The sequence below is a fragment of the Schistocerca gregaria genome, chromosome 1, assembly GCF_023897955.1.
Source record: "Schistocerca gregaria isolate iqSchGreg1 chromosome 1, iqSchGreg1.2, whole genome shotgun sequence".
Taxonomy (NCBI): domain Eukaryota; kingdom Metazoa; phylum Arthropoda; class Insecta; order Orthoptera; family Acrididae; genus Schistocerca; species Schistocerca gregaria.
The window spans coordinates 621,997,480-622,020,434 of NC_064920.1; the positions used below are offsets into that span (position 1 = coordinate 621,997,480).

The following is a 22,955-nucleotide window of genomic DNA, read 5'->3' on the forward strand; positions in this document are numbered from 1 at the left end:
AGACTAAATAATTCGCATACTATTAAGAACTTATAATGTGTCACAAAGTCTGTTTATTTTCTAACACAAACGAAAATGCGAGATGTGTCTATTAAATATTAAATTAACATGAAAAAGTTCAAAAACTAAACTACAAAACCACACAGGTGAAACTATATAATTTGCTCCTGGTTAAGAATTCGTAAAATGTCACAAAATCGATTAGTTCCCTGTTGCTGCTCTGGCTTGGTGAGCTGCTACGGCCTGACTAACATGAAGAAAACCCCCAAATTTCATCACAGTCCTCAAGTCACCAAAAAATTAAAAAAAAAAACCATTCTGCATACAGTATATTCATAATTGCTTCATCACCATGTATTATGTATTCACAGCTACCAACCTCTTAACCAATTTACTATCAGCATTTCTTCAAGTTGACCTCAACAAGTACTTACACAACACAAAGCTGTCATAATTTCAGTAGTTGTGTAGTGTGATAAACAATCTCTATTTTAGTGTTACTGGAATAATAAATAAAATTTATGGAATTCCAGCATAACATGTTCGTGCCAACATGTCACCAGTGACTCATGTTAAGATATTCCCATTGGGCTTGTGGCTCATGCTCAACTCCTCTAATTATAGTATGAGAAACACACTGATGTTTGATGTAATATCAGCCAGGCCCAACGAACAGCAGTGAATGCAATTTTGTGTGACCCTTCAACAATAGAGCTTTCTGAACAAATGAGATCAGGTAATTCATGATTAATTTAGGATAAAATTATCTTATGTGAACCCTCATTGTTTAAAATAATGGACTTTCAAAATAGATCAGTATATCAAAATAGAAGCCTTTGGTGTTTTAATCAACTGGTGAGAAACAGGAAAAGCAGTGCCAACAGATGCAAGAAAGCACGATTACGTGCACCATCACACTAGGAGAAATAAAATTCCCATTGCTGTGTTGTGAAAGTGCTAAAAGATCTTGACTCACCACAAAAATTTTAATAATTTGTGTGCTTTTCCATAATAATTGTATCCAGTTGCTGACTAAAATAATATAATAGTGCAGTAGAAAGTACAACAGGTCTGACTGTGTCTGTTTTTCTACAACAATTATATCCAGTTGCTGATGAAAATAATATATTATTACAAAAACAACAGGTCTAACTTTCTGCATTACATTAAATAATTTAGCACACAAAATTCTTGCAAATAAAGCTTGATAATTTCCCAAATATAGGCAGAATTAATGAACATATATTTCAGTGGGTCCCAACAAAACAGAAACACAAACCACATAAAATGCTATTTCATTCAGAATTATTTTCTATCAGAAACAATGAGAAGTAGAGAAAAATAAATAAAATAAACAAAATTGCTTCTTGGGCATTTCTGCATACCAGAAAGAGGATAGAATGACAGAAAAAGATAACACGATAAACAGAAAAATTGAGGAAATTATGTAGCACAGAAGGAAGAAAAACAGAAAAAACAGTGCTGTGTTTGCCAGACGTACGTGAAGAGGGTTCATGACCCCCTGAGGACACAGATTTTCACTTAAATCACCATTGTTTTCTAAATCGCCTGTTTCTCTTGAAGTTTTCTGTCTGTTTCTTGACACATCCTTGGACAAATTCGTAACAAAAGATAACATTGGCATAAAAATTAGTTTTGTACAGATTTTGTTGTAATTTTACCTGTAAACATATCACTTACAACTTAAGTTTCACACAGTTTTCTCCACACTGAAGTTTCCAACATTATCAGATACTTACCAAAACAATGATTTTTCAATATCATCCAAGTTAGTTACAAGTATGTTATTACGGGTTTGAGTCAACATCTTGAAATTTTCACTATCTTCATTGCAGATACTTTACAGACAAATCTGACAGTTCTTCATATTTGTTTGCAAAGTACTCTTTCTTTGTCACTGTTTTGTGATGTTCCCTTAACATTTTGTTGCTTTGAATGACATTTAAATCTAAACTTTTTTCAACATCGCATTTGATATCAGTATTCTCAACTTTATTTTGAATACTGCCAGGGAATACTGTGCCTTCACAGCAAGAAAATTAATAACCTTCTCATTTGTGTCCTTCCCTTGTACAGAAACATCCTCAATTCCAGTAAAAATGTTGTCTTTCCGAAAAGATTTTCTACATTTATCATGTTTAGATATTAATCTCCCCAGTTTAGTTCCTAAATTATTGAATCCAGTTTTGACCCAAGTTTTAAACACTGAAACCTTTTTTGAAGTAACATTCAGTTTTTGAAAGCCTCTTTGTATTTTATTCTAATTTTTGTCAGTAGTTGTTTACTGTTTGCCTGCATTATTGATATTATTTCAGATTCCTTTGTAACTCTAATTTTAGCTGTTTACTGTGTTCTGCTGTGAACTTCAAAAATTCCTGATTTAATTGAACTGAAAACAGTTTTTGCAATTTCTGTCAAATCTAGTCTTGCTTACCTCCCCTACATCATTAACAGTCTTGTCCAACTTTGGTGTTTCCCGTGCTATTTCACTGATCTCTTTTATCTTTCCCCCAGTGATGTCATTTTAAAAGAGTTCACTGATAGTTATAACAAAAATCCAAAAATTAAGTACAATTTTCCTCAACAGTCCACAGTATTCTTACTTTAGTGTGCCACTTTTTTCATCTGAGTATGTATTTTGTCACCACCATTTATTTGTTTCAGTTTTTGTATGTAGTTCTATTTGCTACATTGCAAAATACAAAATGCCGTAGTGTTTCAATATACTTTCTCAGATACCAAACGAGAAATTTCAATTGTAATGTTCCTTTTTGTCAGTAGGCAGCAATGTTAAACATCAAAGTAAGTGCGTTTTAAGCATAAGTGTCCTCCATTTTACACTATTTAATTAACATTGGGAAGAAATGATTACAACAAAAACATGTTTTGCTTATCTTTCTCTTGTGCTTCCTCCTTGTTGTCTGAGGTCGGGTTTGTTCCTAATGATACATTTCTTTGTCATTTTTGTGATTTATTATCATCAGATCAGTCGTTCATAATACCATTCCTATACATATGTGAAATAAAGTGCAAACATTTTCAGATGAAAGAGAAGTGACAGTGTGTTTAAATGACAAAAACAGAACACAGAGTGAGACTGAGTTGTAATTGGCACACGATGCCCATGTCTATAATCACATTGCCAACAAGAATGTGAGAAACAGGATCTTTTTAAGTACAAGAACTCCACAATCAGGACATTAATATTGACAGAAGTTTAATTTTCATAAACCAGGAAATTAGTATTTCAAGAATACAGCATTGATCATTGAATCTTTCTCAATTTGACAATAAAATATTCTGGAATAAGGAATATTCTGTCATCAGTAATTTTTCGAACAAAATGTTTTTGCAAAAAAAAAAAAAAAAACAAATTCTTCTTCCAAAACAGGAGAATAGGTTTCAGTTGAGATGCACTGATGTAAATAACTTTATGTGTATAGAAATTTTATGCTTTGTAGGCTTTTTAATTTCATCATTTCAACTAGCTGCACTTTTACAATCAGGAGACCGATAACTAAATACTAGATAATGAAGTTCAATTTGAAGTGTCTTTATAATAAAATTTTCACAGTTTCCTGAACATACTGTAACATTTTTAATATACAGTATAAGAGAAAACTAAAGTGCTACTTGAATCATTATTTTGCACTTTTATTGATTTACATTATATGTCTGCATTGTACTAATGTCAACACCGAAAAAAGGCTTGTATTTGTTGCAATCCATACTGCTCAAAATAACTACTTATATATGTTAAAAACAAAGATTCCAAGACTTACCAAGCGGGAAAGCGCCGGCAGACAGGCACATGAACAAAACACACAAACACACACACAGAATTACTAGCTTTCGCAACCGATGGTTGCTTCTTCAGGAAGGAGAGGGAAAGACGAAAGGATGTGGGTTTTAAGGGAGAGGGCAAGGAGTTATTCCAATCCCGGGAGCGGAAAGACTTCCCTTAGGGGAAAAAAAGGACAGGTGTACACACACACACACACACACACACACACACACACGCCCCCCCCCCCCCCCCCCCCCCCCCCACACACACACAAAAGCAGACATATATGGAAATGAGTGTTTAGAGTCATTGGCTGGCAGGCCCCTTATTGGACACTACTTATATATGATCACGTCTATCCCATAACTCATATACAAGTTCATATCAAGCGCTTTAGTAAATTTTGGTATCAACTACTATAAAAACTAAACTACTACTGAACAGGCCATGAAGGCTCAACAGTACTGACCGGCCGCTGTGTCATCCTCAGCTCATAGGTGTCACTGGATGCTGATACGGAGGGGCATGTGGTCAGCACACGCTCTCCCGGCTGTATGTCAGTTTCCGAGACTGGAGCTGCTACTTTTCAATCAAGTAGCTCTTCAGTTTGTCTTATGAGGGCTGAGTGCACCCCACTTGCCAGCAGCACTCAGCAGACTGGATGGTCAACCATCCAAAAGCTAGCCCAGCCCCGACAATGCTTAACTTCAGTCATCTGACGGGAACCGGTGTTATCACTGCAGCAAGGCTGTTGGCATTAACTACTATAGTAATGGAAATTAATCTCTGGAGCCAATACATTCCAAGGTTGTTGTTGTGGTCTTCAGTCATGAGACTGGTTTGATGCAGCTCTCCATGCTACTCCATCGTATGCAAGCCTCTTCATCTCCCAGTACCTACTGCAACCTACATCCTTCTGAATCTGCTTAGTGTATTCATCTCTTGATCTCCATCTACGATTTTTACCCCCCACGCTGCCCTACAATACTAAATCGGTGATCCCTTGATGCCTCAGAACATGTCCTACCAACCGATCCCTTCTTCTCGTCAAGTTGTGCCATAAACTTCTCTTCTCCCCAATCCTATACAATACCTCCTCGTTAGTTATGTGATCTACCCATCTAATCTTCAGCATTCTTCTGTAGCACCACATTTCGAAAGCTTCTATTCTCTTCTTGTCCAAACTATTTATTGTCCATGTTTCACTTCCATACATGGCTACATTCCATACAAATACTTTCAGAAACGACTTCCTGACACTTAAATCTATACTCGATGTTAACAAATTTCTCTTCTTCAGAAACGCTTTCCTTGCCATTGCCAGTCTACATTTTATATCCTCTCTACTTCGACCATCATCAGTTATTTTGGTCCCCAAATAGCAAAACTCATTTACTACTTTAAGTGTCTCATTTCCTAATCTAATTCCCTCAGCATCACCCGTCTTAATTTGACTGCATTCCATTATCCTCGTTTTTGCTTTTGTTGATGTTCATCTTATATCCTCCTTTCAAGACACTGTCTATTCCATTCAACTGCTCTTCCAAGTCCTTTGCTGTCTCTGACAGAATTACAATGTCATCGGCGAACCTCAAAGTTTTTATTTCTTCTCCATGGATTTTAATACCTATTCCGAATTTTTCTTTTGTTTCCTTTACCACTTGCTCAATCTACAGATTGAACAACATCGGAGAGAGGCTACAACCCTCTCTCACTCCCTTCCCAACCATTGCTTCCCTTTCGTGTCCCTCGACTCTTATAACTGGTTTCTGTACAAATTTTAAATAGCCTTTCACTCTCTGTATTTTACCCCTGCCACCTTCAGAATTTGAAAGAGAGTATTCCACTCAACATTGTCAAAAGCTTTCTCTAAGTCTACAAATGCTAGAAATGTAAGTTTGCCTTTCCTTAATCCTTCTTCTAAGATAAGTCGTAGGGTCAGTATTTCCTCACGTGTTCCAACATTTCTACGGAATCCAAACTAATCTTCCCCGAGGTCGGCTTCTACCAGTTTTTTCCATTCGTCTGTAAAGAATTCGTGTTAGTATTTTGCAGCTGTGGCTTATTAGACTGGTTGTTCGGTAATTTTCGCATCTGTCAACACCTGCTTTCTTTGGGATTGGAATTATTATATTCTTCTTGAAGTCTGAGGGTATTTCACCTGTCTCATACACCTTGCTCACCAGACGGTAGAGTTTTGTCAGGACTGGCTCTCCCAAGGCCGTCAGTAGTTTTGATGGAATGTTGTCTACTCCGGGGGCCTTGTTTCAACTCAGGTCTTCCAGTGCTCTGTCAAACTCTTCACGCAGTATGTACATGCCAATATCTCAAGCAAAGATGAAGAGATAGGGAAAAAATATGAGGATACTGACCAGGTAGTTATGGGAGAATATAACAGCAGAAATGAGAAAAGAGAAAGAACAATTAAGCTTCGTTAAGCTAGTGATAGTGAATACGCTGTCCAAAAACCACAAGAGGAATTGGTGTACATAGACTGGTGTGAGTTTATCGTTTGACCCAGGGATGGGAAAATTGAAGTTGGCTTATGTTGTGGGCAGATAAAGATCCTGAAATTAGGATATTGGCTTTTAAGGAGTACCTAGAACATATATAGACCTGGAGCACAGTTTTGTGATGATGAAAAGTACACTGAAGTTTAGGAGAATTTGGAAGAATCAGTATGGAAAGAAGTGGGATATTGAAGTACTGAGGAATGATCAGAAGCATTTGAAATTATTTAATGCTGTAGATATTGTGACAATGAATAATCCAGGTGATAGTTCAGAATTACATGAGTTTGAAATAAATAGGAATTTTAGGGAAGTCAACACGAATTGCTGCAGGAAAAATGGAAGGAAACGAAGAAGAAAGGGTTGCCGGAAGGACTGATTCAGCATATGGAAAAAACAAAACAACCTTCATCACAATTAAAAACTAAAGTATCAATATTAAGAGTGGTTCACTCCACAAGGCACTAACTGTTCCACACTAATGATAGTTCCCTGATGACTTATACTGATGACATTCTGTTTGGGTTGGGCATGGTATGCTTGTGACCTGTGCATTTAGTCTGCTCATATAATTGTGTTGCAAAACATATAAAGATAAAAGTACCTTTGTTGGTCTCTACCTGTGTTATTTTGTTTGAAATTTCATTGATATACATATATGATGAACAGAATTGGTCCCAGTATATTCTCCTGAGGAACACAAATGTTGTTATGTTCGAAGTCTAATAAATTTTTTCAAAAATAGTTTAGCATAATCTGAAGTGTGGTTTGTCTCTACCTTTTTCACCCCCAGTCCCCAAGTTCATTGGGTAGTATTTCATTATCAGCAGTTTCAAAAGCTTTCCACAAGCCTAAAAATATACCTGGAACATAGTCATCCCTATCCAGTCATCAAGAGCTTTCATAAATTTTGTTTTATCATTGAAGCCAAAGTATGCTTCGTTAAAGAGGTTGTAATTACTCAGCTAACTCATTAGTCAATCTTTCGTTATTGATTTATCTATTTTTGCTCATGGTGAGAGTAGGGAAACTGGCTTGTAATTTTCAAAACTTACCACATTATCTTTTTTATTAGAGGTACACCTAGTGCGTGCTTTAGATTCTAAACACGTGAATTGAAAGACTAATTTTTTGTTAAAGGAGGTTTTATGCTATCCATGCATGACTTTAGAACAAAAACTGACACCTCATCTAGACCTGCTGACTCCTTATTTTATAATGTTATGGCTTGTTTTGCTGATTATGTTGTGATCTCTGTGTGCAGGTAGATAATATCTTATTAGTGCATCTGATGTTTTTATATCTTTCCCATTTTCGCATGACGCATTAACTTTTATTCCTTTGTAGACTTATCATTGTTAATTGAATTTGCTCTGTGTTTTGTGTTTGATTTGCCTTTCTTTTACTCAAGTAACAAAACTTACCAGCAGAGAAATGCTCCTGTTGCTGCATAGAAAAGGTGAATATGTTCCTCTTGAAAAGACTCTAACAGAAAAACATGGAACCAGCTGTCTCAATCCTATTTTAGTGTGTGACGATAATCATACAAAAAGCCACACAACATTCTAAATCCTTTTACCTAGTCTCTCTTTGTGGTTAAGCCTGTGTAATAACTATCTCCTTCTTACTGCCACTGTCTGTACATGTTTGTCTCCACTGCCTCCTTCCTCTCCCATTGATTTACAGTATATCCCACTGCCACTGTTGTCTCTCTCACTGTCCCCTTTTGTCTTTTTTTTTCCCTACTGCATTGTCTGCTCAGAAAGTGTGAGGGGTCTGTCTAATTTCCCCCTCCCTATTACCACATGTTCAAAATTTTGATCCGGAATGTGTGTACTCGTATAGCTGGGTGTGTTAAAGTTCACTGATTTGGGAAGATCCAGATGCCTCCCTCACCCCCCCCCCCCCCCCCCCTCCGAAGCCAATGTGTGGTCTCCACTCATTTATATTTTTCATTTTGAATGTCTCTCCTGTCTCTTGCTTCCACTCCTTCTATAACCATCCATCCGTCTTTCTCTTTTACTGTCTATCACTGATCATCAATATCTCCTCTCTCTTTGGCTCCTACTGCTGTACTGCTGTTGTCTTCATCCATCTCACTTTTTCTTCCTGTGCCACTGTTTCCCTCCCTTCATCACCCCCCCCCCCCCTCTCTCTCTCTCTCTCTCTCTCTCTCTCTCTCTCTCTCTCTCTCTCTCTCCCCCCCCTCCCCCCCCTCCCTCCCCCCCTCCCCCCTCCCCCCCCCTCTTTCTTCCTTTGTCACTGTCTCTCTGCTGATATCTTTTGACATAAAAAGGCACAGATATGTTCACACACCAAAATGTTTGATGAGGAAGGTGGGATTTGGATTGAGAAAGCTGGTTCCCCACTTTTCTGTCAGTGTCTGTTAAAGAGGAACATATTCGCCTCTTTTGAACTGCAACAGGAACATTTTGCCACTGACTCTCTTCTTTTTTCTGCTGCAACAGGGTGTGCTGCTTATATAGAACAAACTGTATAGGTCAGTAAGGTTTTGACAGATTATTTTTATTCTTTGATACATTTATATACTTTGACACATACAAACAACAAATAAGTATGCATAATATAAGGTTAACACAAAATTGTTTATATTTTTTTATGGAACTCATCAGTTGCAATTCATCAAAAATGCTGAGCTAATGACTGTCTCTTAAAAGAGAAAAGACTTCCAGACACTTAAATCTATACCCAATGTTAACAAATTTCTCTTCTTCAGAAGAGCCAACTATTTTGCTGTTTTTAAAGATGAAGTTCAACAAACTGTGGAAGATAGAAATGTAGTCATGCAACATCAAGGTCCGTGTGCTGCTGAGAATGTTACTCAGGTGGAATGAATCCTAGAAACTGCAGTGAACTTCGTTTTCAAAATTATGGGAATTGCATAGCAGTCATTGATGAACCACAAACTCTCAGCAAAGTGGTGGCATCCAGAGAGTCTGAGAAATGGTATGAAACAATGAAGGCTGAAATGTCCTCATTGGCAATATATAACACCTCAGACTGTGGCTCTACTGGCAGATTGTCAGTCTACCAGTTATAAATGGGTTTACAAATTTAAACATAAACCAGATGGTACTTCAGTGAAGTATAAGACTGTATTATGTGCAAAAGGATATTCCCAGGATTCTGGACTTGAATATGGAGAAACTTTTTCACTTATTAGGTATGAATTGATTGGCATTCTTTTGGCTTAATTGGACACTACAATATGGACATGAAATAGTTTGATGTGAAAAATGCTTTTCCCAGATGGTTATTTGCGAGAAGATGTTTTCATGTAATAGCCTGTAGGTTTCATTAATGGTAATGCAGCCTTTGTCTGCAAATTAAAGGAAAGCTTTTATGGACTGAAGCAGCCTCCAAGATATGTTTGAATAAAAATTTGTTCATGTTATGAAAATTTTTTTGATTTGAAACAGCTTTATTCTTACATCTGTGTGTTCAGTGCTCAAGTTGATGGGCAAAAAATGCTTTAGCCATTTTTGTTGATGATAGACTAGTTCAGAGTATATCAGCCGCAGCTGTAAACAAAATATTTGAATTCAGGTTTCATTTTGGAATGATGATCCTAGTTATTTTGTAGGTTTGGAAATAAGGTAAGACAGTGAAACCAAAGAAATGTTTGTCTGTCAAGAGGGTTATATTAATTGCCTCGAAGAAAAACACGAATGACTAAGACTCGTGCAATATCCACTGATTACAGTTTACAGTTGTACTTGGGTACATTGGCCAGCTAATGAAGACAGAAAAGTCCATGGAACAGGTTCTCTTTTATGAGGCTGTAGGTGGGTTGATGTGTGCTGCCACAATGATAACACGTGACATAATCTTTTCTGTAAGTCAAGTTAATGCTTTGTCAATAGTGCTGGACGTGAGTATTAAACTGGTGTTAAACGTATCCTAAAAACCTTCAAGGTACGAGAGACAAAGGTATTAAATACAGTGTAGCAGTCTTAGACCTCTTGTATTGTGAGATTCTGATTTTGCTGGAGATACTGATACTTATTATTAAACAGTCCGTTATTTCAGTATATTAGCCAGTGGGCCTATTACTTGGACATGTCACAGGCAAATATGCATTACCAGAACTGTAATGGAAGCATGCATTGCAGCATCCAACACAGCTCCTGAAAACACACTACTTTGCATGTTCTTTCAAAAGCTTGGTGTCAACATGGAGCTACCAACTCAAAACTTTGTGGCCAATGAGAGTGCATTACAGTTATTGAAAAATAATGAACATTACAAAACACACAAACTTAAAGTTTCATTACTTCATGAGAAAATTAATGTTTCCAGTCTTGTGTCTTGTGTCTTATGTTAGGTCAGAAGATAGTTGGCAGACATGTTCACAAAAGCCGTTTCAAAAGAAAAGTTTCAAACTAACAACACTTACAAAATTTTCTGGTTCTGTGGATTTTCTATCAATCTACTTTCATCTTTAATTTGTGCGTTAATGTACTTGTCTGCCACTTCCAGTTTCTTGTTTTATGTCACTTCATTCTATTTTACTTTTATTATTTTGACGCTGTACATCATTTTGTCATTGAATGACTGTTTGCACCAAGCACTTCCCTCCTGTATTTTTGTACATGTGAAAATAATTTGGGACTTTGGACTGGTGCAGTGTTTTTCATAGAGAACTGAGGTATTTGAGTCACAAAGGACCTCCTAATAGCCACAGTTATCCATTCATTTTCCTTAACTGCTGTTGCTGAAGTCGAACTACCCTTTCTTAAATGTTTTCTCAAGTATTAATTTGAATGATGGTTGAATTTACAGAACTTCACATCTACCATTTTTTGAATATACATTAAATCATGTGTTTAGTGTGCCAATATCCTCTAAAAAGTTTGTTTCCAGAGAAGATTCTTTTGTAGGCCCGCAGTTTCGTAAGATTTTCCAAGCCTTCTTTAGCTTTATTATGTGAGTGAAATAATGTGAGATGCTCTGCACGTGAAATGTGCTAAGCTCCATACTTGTGGCCGCATTTGTGGAGCTGTCTCATCAGAAAGGATTTCTGCTCCTATTCTTGCTTCCTCGGCCTACCCCTCCCTGGTCACCTCCTGAGAGGAGGGCTTGGGGTGAAATACTTGCCCCATTACTTGTTTTGTTCCAGGACACATGGGGAGACTTTAGCCGCTACCAAACCACTTTTTTTGTTCAACGCGTAGAAGATAAGATTGATGAAGTAGAATGTCAGTAAGATATGATCTGGTTCTATATTGGTTGAAACCTCTTCTCCCAGTCAGTCAACCTATCTTTGTGTGTGTGAGCACATCCTGGTGATAAGCACTCCCCACCAGTCCTTAAATATGACCCAGGGCATTATCTTCCATTCAGTGTGCCAAGGACGGAGGACTAATCTGGCACAGCCTGACATTTATTTTGTGTGGTATTCACTTCATCTGGCATTGATAACATTGATACCACTCTAGCTTTTGAGGGGGGGGGGATACTCTCCCTGAAAAAATCATGGTTATGGTTTAATGTTGTGAAGTGAAGCCTATATCTGACCTCCCATATAGTTTTTCCATTGGCTCTGTTTTGGTCACACAAGTGTGGCTACCCCCTCCATGTGGTGAGTCCTTGCACCCAACTACCCAAGTACATGAACTGTTCCGGCTCACACACACTCGCTTGTTGGGTTGACCAACCTATTAAAAAGGCAAATAAGATTCAGGAATTTAAAACTCTTGACAGTCTATCCTTCTCTGAGACTCAAAAGAAACTCATCTATCATCAACCTTTGCTTCTGTTGCACTCTTTCTTCCTCTTGCCGCCCCCCCCCCCTTTCCCGGTCTCCTCCTCCTCCTCCTCCTTCTCCATCTCCATCCTATCCCCCTTCCCTTTCTTCCTCCTGGGTGGTTCCTGTTTACTCCCCTCATGGGGCTGTTTCTTCTCCTCGGCCAGAGAGAAAACCTTCTTCTTTGGCACCTGCTGGGGATGAGGCTCCCTTGATAACCCCCCACCTCTGCATCTCGAGGACAAGAAGCATACTAGTTCAAGTAGGACACTGGACCCACACACTGTAGGCCTCTAAGCTGCTTGTTCACTCTCATGTCCACATATTGCTGTGACTTGCTCTCTTCCCCAATCACATCTCCTTTCGCCCTGCAAAGAAGAAGAAGAAGAAGAAGAAGAAGAAGAAGAAGATGTGTAAGTTGCTGGACGAGGTCTCCCCAGCATCCCAGGGGGCATTGCCCACTCCCTTTGAATCAGGACTTGCTGACAGGTTGGCCACATTGGCTGCTGGCAAGCTACATCTTCAGATCAGTATTCTGGCACCGGACCTTCGATCAGTATTATGCTATTAATTTCAAAGTATTTAGAATAAGGAGTGGCATACTCTGACTTCACGAAACAAACTGTGGGCGATGGAGACCACAAATTTGTGGATGTCTTCCATGTGGACCTCTTACAAGGACTCCATCACCCTTTGCCGGCTCCGCATCCCTTGTACTAGACTGATGGTCATCTCCTCAGTGCAAAGATCTGCCCCACTGTCAGTGTATTGCTTGTTTGATGGTTGTCCACCTCGCCATCCTAAGATGGAACATCAATCTTCCCGACTCTCGCATTCAGGAGGATGACGGTTCAATCCCGCGTCCGGCCATCCTGATTTAGGTTTTCCGTAATTTCCCTAAATCGCTACAGGCAAATGCTGTGATGGTTCCTTTGAAAGGGCATAGCCGACTTCCTTCCCCATCCTTCCCTAACCCAATGAGACCAATTACCTCGCTGTTTGGTCTCTTCCACCAAATCAACCCAACTCTTCCTGACTCACTACCCCTGATGTTAGCATACAATGCCTTGGCGACTGACCTGGTGTTAAGGTTATTCATGAAGGGGGCCTTGGCTTATGTAGGGGATGGCAAGATGCACTGTTGCCTCCTCTGCCCCTACCAGGTAATGGCTATCTGGGCTTGGTGGTCTGCCCCAGTCCTCACCTTACCCATTCTTTTGCTCCTCTTCTGATTATTGTGTTTTCTGCCTCACTTATCTTCTTAATCTGTTTTCCTGTGCTGCACCTGCCACGGCCTTGTCACTAGTCTTTACTGTGTGTTGTTGGTTGGGGTGCCTCTAGTAAGTGGTGGGGGAGTGGGGATGGTGGTGAGAGTTCCCATCACAGTTTCTGCCTTTGAGGGCCTCCGGCTGCTTCCTGGATGGGGCACCTTGCCGGAATTTCTTCCTTTTCCCTATTTTTCTTCTTTGTTTCTTTACCTAGGCTTTGTTGACCTTCAGTAGACCTTGAGGTTTTCTTTCCTTGGACTTCACATAGTAGGCTCTTCTTTCGTGTGTAGTTTTGTTGCCTTGCCTAAAGTTGCTACGCACCAAATGGCGGAGATGCAGAGTTGCAAATAGGCACAACAAGAAGACTGTCATGATATAAGCTTTTGGCCAACAACAAAATAGACAACAGACACGCTCACGCAGCTGAAGTGTGGCTAAGTGTGGCTTCAGCTGCCAGAGGCTGCAGTAGTGTGTGTGTGTGTGTGTGTGTGTGTGTGTGTGTCATCTATTTTCAACAAAGGCCTCATCAGTCACATTATATTGTGACAGTCTTTTTGTTGTGCCTATCTGTGACTCAACTTTATCTATTTGGTTGTTTCATTTTGTATTCCCATGTATTTTTAACTCCAGGTATTTGTGCGTCTGAAGCCCCATTGTGAGATTCATCATTTAGTCAAAAAGTGTCACAGTTTTGTACTTTATGAAGTGCACAGTGTTACATTTCTCAAAAAATTAAATGCTTTTCAAAATTAAGTCCCTGATGTGGTACCAGGGGTGAGCAAATGTTAGTGTAAAATGATGGGCAGTACGATCCAGTATTTACAGTAATTATACAATCAAAAACTAGTGTAAAGTATTGACAGTACATTTTTAAGGCTGCTTTTTATCTAATAAATAAATAAATTGGATCCTTATTTTATGAACTTGTTATTTCATTGTACTGGCAAATCTACTACTTTTCTTATTAATCTTGTTTGCAGTTATGATAATCATTTGATGTTTCTGCTGTTTTTCAGTGCACTGGTTCTCCAAGCTTTATGCCAACACATCCTGGCATCTCCCATGACTGAAGCAGTTGAGATGTTCATATTACCAGCCCTGGTTGATTTACCTCTGTTCCCATTCCGTGAGCTTCTTGATGCACTGAGAGATTGTGAAGGATTTGCTGAAGGAGAAGGCAGTGTACAAAGATCTACATGGCTTCTTTTTTCTGTCTTATTACTTGAGAAGAAACATTTCAGTAAGATTTATATTTATAACAAAGCTTAGAAAATATTGCGATCTAAAATGTAATTAACAGACATTATTTATACCAAATAGCAAATCAAATTGTTTAATTTTGATGCTGCCTTTGTTAAGCATTTAGATGATTGACAGCTTAATGTCTCTTTGAGAATATAGATGGACCAAAGTAGTATGCATGATAAAAATTGTAGTGAAATATAGCATTCCAACATCGAGATTGGAAGTAGATTACCTTTAAATGCGAACATTTTTAGGTTAGGCTCTACCGTGACTGTTATTGACATTAAATGAAACAACAAGTTTACTGCTACCAGTCACCATTTTATTTATTTCCACAGCGCGTTTCAAAGGTTTAAACCTCCATTATTGGGTGGATTTACATTAGTTAGTATGAAATTTGTGTGTGTGTTGTGTTATGATTTTGGAGGAACTTGTGGCACTGCCTAGTGGAGAAACAAAACACTATTTCAGATCGTGGTTTAGGATTACTTTTGACAAAAAATTGAACTGATATCTAATGGTAAACATAAAATAAGTAAACTAGATTACCTTCAGTGGTCACAGGTTCTTTTTGCTGTCGTAACACATCACATGTATACTGTCACATATGTAAACAAATATGGCACCTGGAACCTGCTGGGTGCAAGGTATGCATAGCAGAAGGGAAGACATAATCACAAAGTGCAAAGAATATACATTGTAACAACATTATTACAGAATAATTGTTTAAAGCATTTGAAGGTATTTGTTTTGATGTGTCGAATATATACGTGTGTACTTCAGGCGGTATATAAATCCAATTTTGACAAGTTAAAACATCTAAACATTTGTACTCGTTTATCCCTTAACTACTATCGACCGTCTCTCAGACCGCTACAGATTTTTGTGTCGAGATATTTCTCACACCCCTGCAAAGCCAAATGGACTCTTCCGGGTACCTTCCTACTGGCTGTCAAGCTACACGTGCCAGCATTCTTGTATTGTTGGTGCTCTTTGTTTCATAGTTATTAGCCTTGAGAGGTCTCACAGACATATCATAGTGTTTGCGTGCCGCGTTTTTGTGCATGCTACTGTTTCTCCGTGGCGGGGTAATCTGGGCCTTCTATGCAACGTGTGTTATGTGAGGCAGATGTGGACGTTCAAGATCGCCCCATTGAATCTTTGGATGTGAAAACTTGGGACCAGTTGAACAAGGCAAGTAATTCCATGTCGAGTCAATACAGTGATTTCACTCCCCATCTCAGGTTTTGATTAAACTTGGCACAGAGCTAGCCTATGTATAGATTAAGAAAAATACCTAATTGTATTAAAATATGTGAACCCCAGTTTGGAAGCTATCAAAAATCATCAAAAAAATGCCCATCTGCCTTGATTTAAAACTACTTAGCAACTCTCCTAATTAGCTAAATTGATAGGGGAGATGTCATGTAGCATTTTCACAAGCTTTCCTATGATGTACAATACAATATGGGTTTTGAGATGTTTTTCAAATTTATAGGGAGGCGGTGGCAGAAATAATGAAAAATTTATAAATTATTTTTATTTGCTTATTTGATAGTAAATATAATTGAGATTATTATCCCAAATTTTTTCCTTGAAATTCGAACTACAAATGGCATACAAAAATTAAAACCCTAAGCAGTGTAATGCGCCAAGCCCGCTTTTCAGTGTACCAAATGGAGGAAAAATTTTATTGCAGAATTTGGCCTGTGAACCTAGAAAATATAGCTTTAGAAGGATGTGATTTTTTGTATACATAACAGCAGTGTTGGAAAGAAGGCTGTAGAGCCATTCCCTGGTACAATCAGTGTGGTATAGAAGGTTGTGGTGTGTTGTAATCAAGTTTTTTGCTGTTGAGTGGAATTAGAGTGACGCTTGATGTATTGTACCGTTCTTTGTGCAAGGTTGAATCTGTTGATCCCTTTTTACAGTGCCTAGGCACATCATTGACGGTTGCTTGGAAAGCCCACCAGGATGGAGTTCCCACACGTTTCGGAGCCAGTCAAGCATCAAAGTTTCACTCACCCATCCCTTCTCTTGATTCTGAACAATGACATCATCAGGGACTAGCTTTTCATTTTTTTGAGTCTTGGGTCTTGTTATTCACTTGAAGATTAAAAAAGGGGGAAGTTTGGTCCCATCTGCTGTGATTGCCAAGATTACTGTTATGCACTGTTTTTCACAGCCAAACATTTTGATGGTAACTACATTTGTACCCTTCTCATCAGTCATGTAATTATGTGGCATATCAAACCGCAGTGCAGTCTTGTCAGCATTGCCTGTTTGGCCCATTGAAAAATTCTTTTCTTTCTGAAGTGTGGTAACATCTGCTGAAGTTTTTGAAGTTTCTTGTGGAAATCCTGTGGAAGTTTTTAGCATGTTGTTGTACGGTGTTGCAGAGATAAGCCCGCTCATTTCACAAAGCAATCAACCCATCCCCGGCTAGCCTTAAACTCTTGCTTCAGTATATTAAGAGCTGCAGCCACCGCTTTCGCTTTTTTTTGTTAAAGTGTCACTGGTCATAGGTTGCCCATTCTTCCTCATTTCTCGGGTGAATTCCAAAACATTAACATCAACGTTACGATGTCTTCCTTCGCGAGGTCCAGTGAATTTCTTTCTAGTAGCAGTAGTTGCAAATAATCTCAATTTCTGTTTTTCCATAAGTGAACGTTGTTCTCAGATACATTGAACTCTCTTCCTACAATTCTATTACAATATTTTTCAGCATAAAGAATTACTTTACACTTGAAAGTAGGTTCATACTATATTCTTCTCTGCTTGCCTTTCATTTCATGATTACCTAATGCAAACACAATGTGAAGTACTGTAGTAGGCCAGTAATAATGAAACGAGATTGAGTAGTACAACAGTGTGTTGTAATGTACGGGACAGCACCTAAATTTCAACAAGCAAATAAAAAACAACCAAAAAAAAGAAGACTCGTATTTGAACCAACGACTAAACAAAATTTCCTTTCGTGGCAGTAAGGAATTTTGTTGTGACACCTGAGAACAGAATTCAGAACTGGAAATATATACCAGCTCTTTTAACTCAATAATCTCTTATTTGATTTACAGCATCCTTTCTTTAATCCACAGATACCGTACCTGTATTTTCTTGCTAGGGTTCAATAAATGTCTTGCCACTTCAGATAACATAGGGTAAGAAATATAGGTGAGCGATTCAAGTTTTTACTTGAATCTAATGTGCCATCGAATATTATGCGCACTCCAATTTTGAGTACTTGTACGTGCGCTCTAGATTTGTGTCAGTACAGTATTTATGTGACCTGAGGCTGAAAAATGTAAGATGATGGTTTCATTATAAGATGATCTCTTTGCTCAAATGGCTCTGAGCACTATGGGACTCAACTTCTGAGGTCATTAGTCCCCTAGAACTTAGAACTAGTTAAACCTAACTAACCTAAGGACATCACACACATCCATGCCCGAGGCAGGATTCGAACCTGTGACCGTAGCGGTCTCGCGGTTCCAGACTGCAGCGCCTAGAACCACACAGCCACTTCGGCCGGCGATCTCTTTGCTCCCTGCAGGCAGTGTCTGTGAATTTTTTTGGAGCATTTTATAAATCTTTCATGTGAAGTCTTAAAAATATGAACAAAGAGTAACAGTGAATTCACAATTTTACATAAAGTGAACATTCCAAGCATTTCATACTCCTACAGATGAAAGATTTATATTTTGAGAATGTTACAGCATGTGCTAACAGAGCACCTCATGTGCACAGTGAGAAGCACACTTGAAATAAGGTGGAACCACTTTAACTTTGTATGCCATGAAAGAACATTTAGCAGGTACAAGAGTATTGCCATTGAAGGAAAAAATACTCAAAGTCAGAGGAAGATGTTGGTGAGATATTAAAACAGGTTCATTAGCTTAAGAAATGTGTAAAAGTTTGTAAAGGTGTTTAAAGTGGATTACATCAGTTATTGCAGATCTGTACTCATGTCATCTGTCCAAAGATGTATTTGATGATGATGATGATGATGATGATGATGATGATGTGACACACACTAACAACATAATTCATTAAAGCTAGTGCATTTCTTTAAAAGTTTTGCCTTTTGGTATAGAATGTCAGTTGTGGATCTTCTCTTGTGTTATACAGGTTCTCAAGAACTGTGAAGTGTATACACAGTGGATGATTAGGATACTCAGCAATGAAACAAGATGACACGTGCACAAATTAAGTCTTCACAATGCGTGGAATTCATCATAAGTTCAGAAAAGCACAGAAATTTTCTGTGCCAAGTACATTGGAGCTACCTGCTTGCACACATTTCCCAAAGAGTGTGTGTGATGGACAACAAACATTATTTATGTTTACTAAGACACTTCTGTTGGCAGTTAGTTTTTGTATGTACCATGCATATAATTGCAAAAGAAAACTGCAAGAAGTGCATTTGAACCCTTATGAATGGAAATTGATGGTGATCCGAACACAGGTTCTACCCCATTTTGCCACCTTCAAGTTCGGTCACTCCTAAAGTAATGTTCCACTTACTTTCTTCAACAGTTATTTATTCAACACAGAAAATTCTACATGCAAGAAAGAATGCTATTTCTTCTACATTTCTTATTTTTCTATGTAATCTTCTTCCTGTTGTATAGCCTTCCTCCAGCAAGATATAAGGGTGTGTATTCCCTGTTGGTAGTAGTCCTTGTTCTGGTCACAAAGCATGAATCACTTCCTCATCATCCTCAAAATGTATCTTCAAATACTGTCCTTTAATGGCCCATACAGGCAGAAGTCCGAGAAAGTGAGGTCAGCACTCGAGAGTGGATGAGGTAACACTGTCGAACGCTGTTTCGTGATGTGTTCGCAAGTTATTAAACTTATGTGAGGCCAGGCATCCCCTAAGTTGACAGCAGCAGTGCCAACTGCCGGGTGGTAATGCGGCAATCTACACTAATGAGAACATTAGTGTGCTGCAACATGGCAGCTGTGGGTGGCCACTCCAAACACTGTAAATCTTGGAGCTCTACGAACTGCCTTCCCATAAAAGCTTCATCCTATTTGCTCAGTGACTAACTGTACAACTGTCAACTGGAAATGCTCCATAAATAGCACACCGATGTTTGATTGTTCCCATCCATTTCTTTTTCTGACAGAGAGAAACTCAATGATGAAACACTGATTGTAACATACATCACTTGCAGACACCATTTGGAAACATTGCTACAGCTGAACTTTGTCATAGGAAAGGGAAAATTGTGGACCCTCTTTGGAAACTACACATAATGCATGCTTAAAGTTTTACATTCACACTATTGTTGTCGGCTGAAGAGAGATGAGAGGTTTGGGAGGGAGAGGGGGGTGGGGGTGGGTTGGTGCATTACTTTCTGGGAGACCTTCATATGTCTGCAACTGATAGAAATCACTAGTCCTTTGATTTCTTGAAAACTTCTAGGTTGGGTTTGTTTTATGTATTAATAAATGGATAAATGGATCCATCAAAGTGTCCTTTTACTGCAGTTTCTTAGACATTGGACATGTGGTGACCTAAATCTTATAACATAGTTTCTTCTGATTGGTCTCTGACTCTAACCTCAGTAACATAGTTACTTTTGAGTAGCACACCATTAGTATGCTGAAACTCTTTGAAATCTGAGATATGTACTGCCTGATATTTATAAGTACTGCCACTGCAAAAAGATAGCCATCTGAATCCTCTAATAACTACTTATTATTCATTTTTGTATTACTTCTTCCTAGCCTTAAGGAGTGTTGTTCATTTTTGCAAATCTGGAATCTTGCATTACACAGTATACCATTTCTTAAATTCTATTCTGTACCTGTATCATTCCAGGATGACTTTTTCCTATTATAACTCGATGCTTTGTACCAGTTTCATTTTACTTTTTGTAACTTACTTTTTCCTGTTTTTGTTATTCTGAGCCCTGCACAATCTGTATATTATGTACCATAGTTAATAAAATTTTATTACAAGATAAAAACATTATGTATCTTAGTTGCAGGGAGAGATGATGAGGAACACCTCCTGTTGCTTGGATACTTGCAAATTTTGGCTGCTCTTACAAAGAACTTCACTGCATTAACTCGGAATCAAGGAGTATTGGATGACAGTGCCTCTGATGATTCTGCAGAAGAGATGGACCATGAAGGTGCAGATGCACAGGAAATGCGGGTCTGTAATCATTGCTGAATGTGAGAAACATTATGATTTTGCAGCTATTGCTATGACTAAAATTTAATAGTTAACCACCTTGCCTTGTTTCCCTCATATTGCAAATAAAGATACAGCCCCTCTGTTGTCCACTATCAGCATCATGTCCCGCATTTTCTGTAGTTTTAGTGTACTTGGTCACGGTACTAGTATTACCAGAAATAAAAATAAAAAGTGAAAATTTAACTGCAGTATATATTGATTATGTACATAGGAGTAATTCATGTATGGCATTGTTAAAAGTTACTGATAATTTTTCTTGAATAATGTTGCTGTACCATTCTATGCAAGAAAGAGCTGTATGAAATTTGGGCTTAGTAGGATGTGGGGAAAGAGTACCCTTGGGCCTTCAAAAACAGAAAATCCAGAAAGAGAGAGCTTCACAAAGTATTACATCTACATGATTAATTGATTGATTGTCTAATTAGGCCAATTGTTTACTTACTTTTTTCTTAAATGAATGAATTCACATTTCACAGATCACATGAGCTGGTTAGCATGGCAGGTCAGTGGCTCAGTCACCCCCAAGACAAGTAGAGGGAGAGTGGAGCAAACCAAGCTCAACCTTTTCTCTGCACGTCCCAACCCAACTATCTTTTACTTTCAAGGAAAGGCAACATTTGTAGCATGAACAGTGTTTGCGTTTTCAGTTCACTTGCAGGAGGTAATATATTTACTTGGTTTTACATGTATGAAATAATTGGGAGTAAATGCCCATTTATCAAACAAACATTGATTTCTTCTTGCAATTTGTGGTATGTAAATTAATTGTGCCTCAAGCCACCAGATGAACTGTGTGGGGTTCGAAGGTTAGAAAAAGCTCATGTTCTAGAACAAGAGTTGATAAACTGCATGTTGTTGTTGTTGTTGTTGTTGTTGTCTTCAGTCCTGAGACTGGTTTGATGCAGCTCTCCATGCTACTCTATCCTGTGCAAGCTGCTTCATCTCCCAGTACCTACTGCAACCTACATCCTTCTGAATCTGCTTGGTGTACTCATCTCTCGGTCTCCCTCTACGATTTTTACCCTCCACGCTGCCCTCCAATGCTAAATTTGTGATCCCTTGATGCCTCAAAACATGTCCTACCAACCGATCCCTTCTTCTAGTCAAGTTGTGCCACAAACTTCTCTTCTCCCCAATCCTATTCAATACCTCCTCATTAGTTACGTGATCTATCCACCTTATCTTCAGTATTCTTCTGTAGCACCACATTTCGAAAGCTTCTATTCTCTTCTTGTCCAAACTAGTTATCGTCCATGTTTCACTTCCATACATGGCTACACTCCAAACAAATACTTTCAGAAAGGACTTCCTGATACATAAATCTATATTCGATGTTAACAAATTTCTCTTCTTCAGAAACGCTTTCCTTGCCATTGCCAGTCTACATTTTATATCCTCTCTACTTCGACCATCATCAGTTATTTTACTTCCTAAATAGCAAAACTCCTTTACTACTTTAAGTGCCTCATTTTCTAATCTAATTCCCTCAGCATCACCCGATTTAATTTGACTACATTCCATTATCCTCGTTTTGCTTTTGTTAATGTTCATCTTATATCCTCCTTTCAAGACACTGTCCATTCCGTTCAACTGCTCTTCCAAGTCCTTTGCCGTCTCTGACAGAATTACAATGTCATCGGCGAACCTCAAAGTTTTTACTTCGTCTCCATGAATTTTAATACCTACTCCAAATTTTTCTTTTGTTTCCTTTACTGCTTGCTCAATATACAGATTGAATAACATCGGGGAGAGGCTACAACCCTGTCTCACTCCTTTCCCAACCACTGCTTCCCTTTCATGCCCCTCGACTCTTATTACTGCCATCTGGTTTCTGTACAAATTATAAATAGCCTTTCGCTCCCTGTATTTTACCCCTGCCACCTTTAGAATTTGAAAAAGAGTATTCCAGTCAACATTGTCAAAAGCTTTCTCTAAGTCTACAAATGCTAGAAACGTAGGTTTGCCTTTTCTTAATCTTTCTTCTAAGATAAGTCGTAAGGTCAGTATTGCCTCACGTGTTCCAACATTTCTACGGAATCCAAACTGATCTTCCCCGAGGTCTGCATCTATCAGTTTTTCCATTCGTCTGTAAAGAATTCGCGTTAGTATTTTGCAGCCGTGGCTTATTAAACTGATAGTTCGGTAATTT

At 38.4% G+C, this 22,955-nt stretch overlaps 1 protein-coding gene across 1 annotated transcript in view; it reads left to right on the forward strand.

Moving 5' to 3' along the window:
• The window catches only part of LOC126359502 (ubiquitin-protein ligase E3C), a 199,414-nt gene that overhangs the window by 66,141 nt on the left and 110,318 nt on the right, over positions 1-22,955 (forward strand). Inside the window, exons 6-7 of the mRNA XM_050007636.1 lie at positions 14,367-14,590; positions 20,589-20,764. Coding sequence (XP_049863593.1) covers positions 14,367-14,590; positions 20,589-20,764 — 400 coding nt within the window. The remainder of the gene's footprint in view (positions 1-14,366; positions 14,591-20,588; positions 20,765-22,955) is intronic.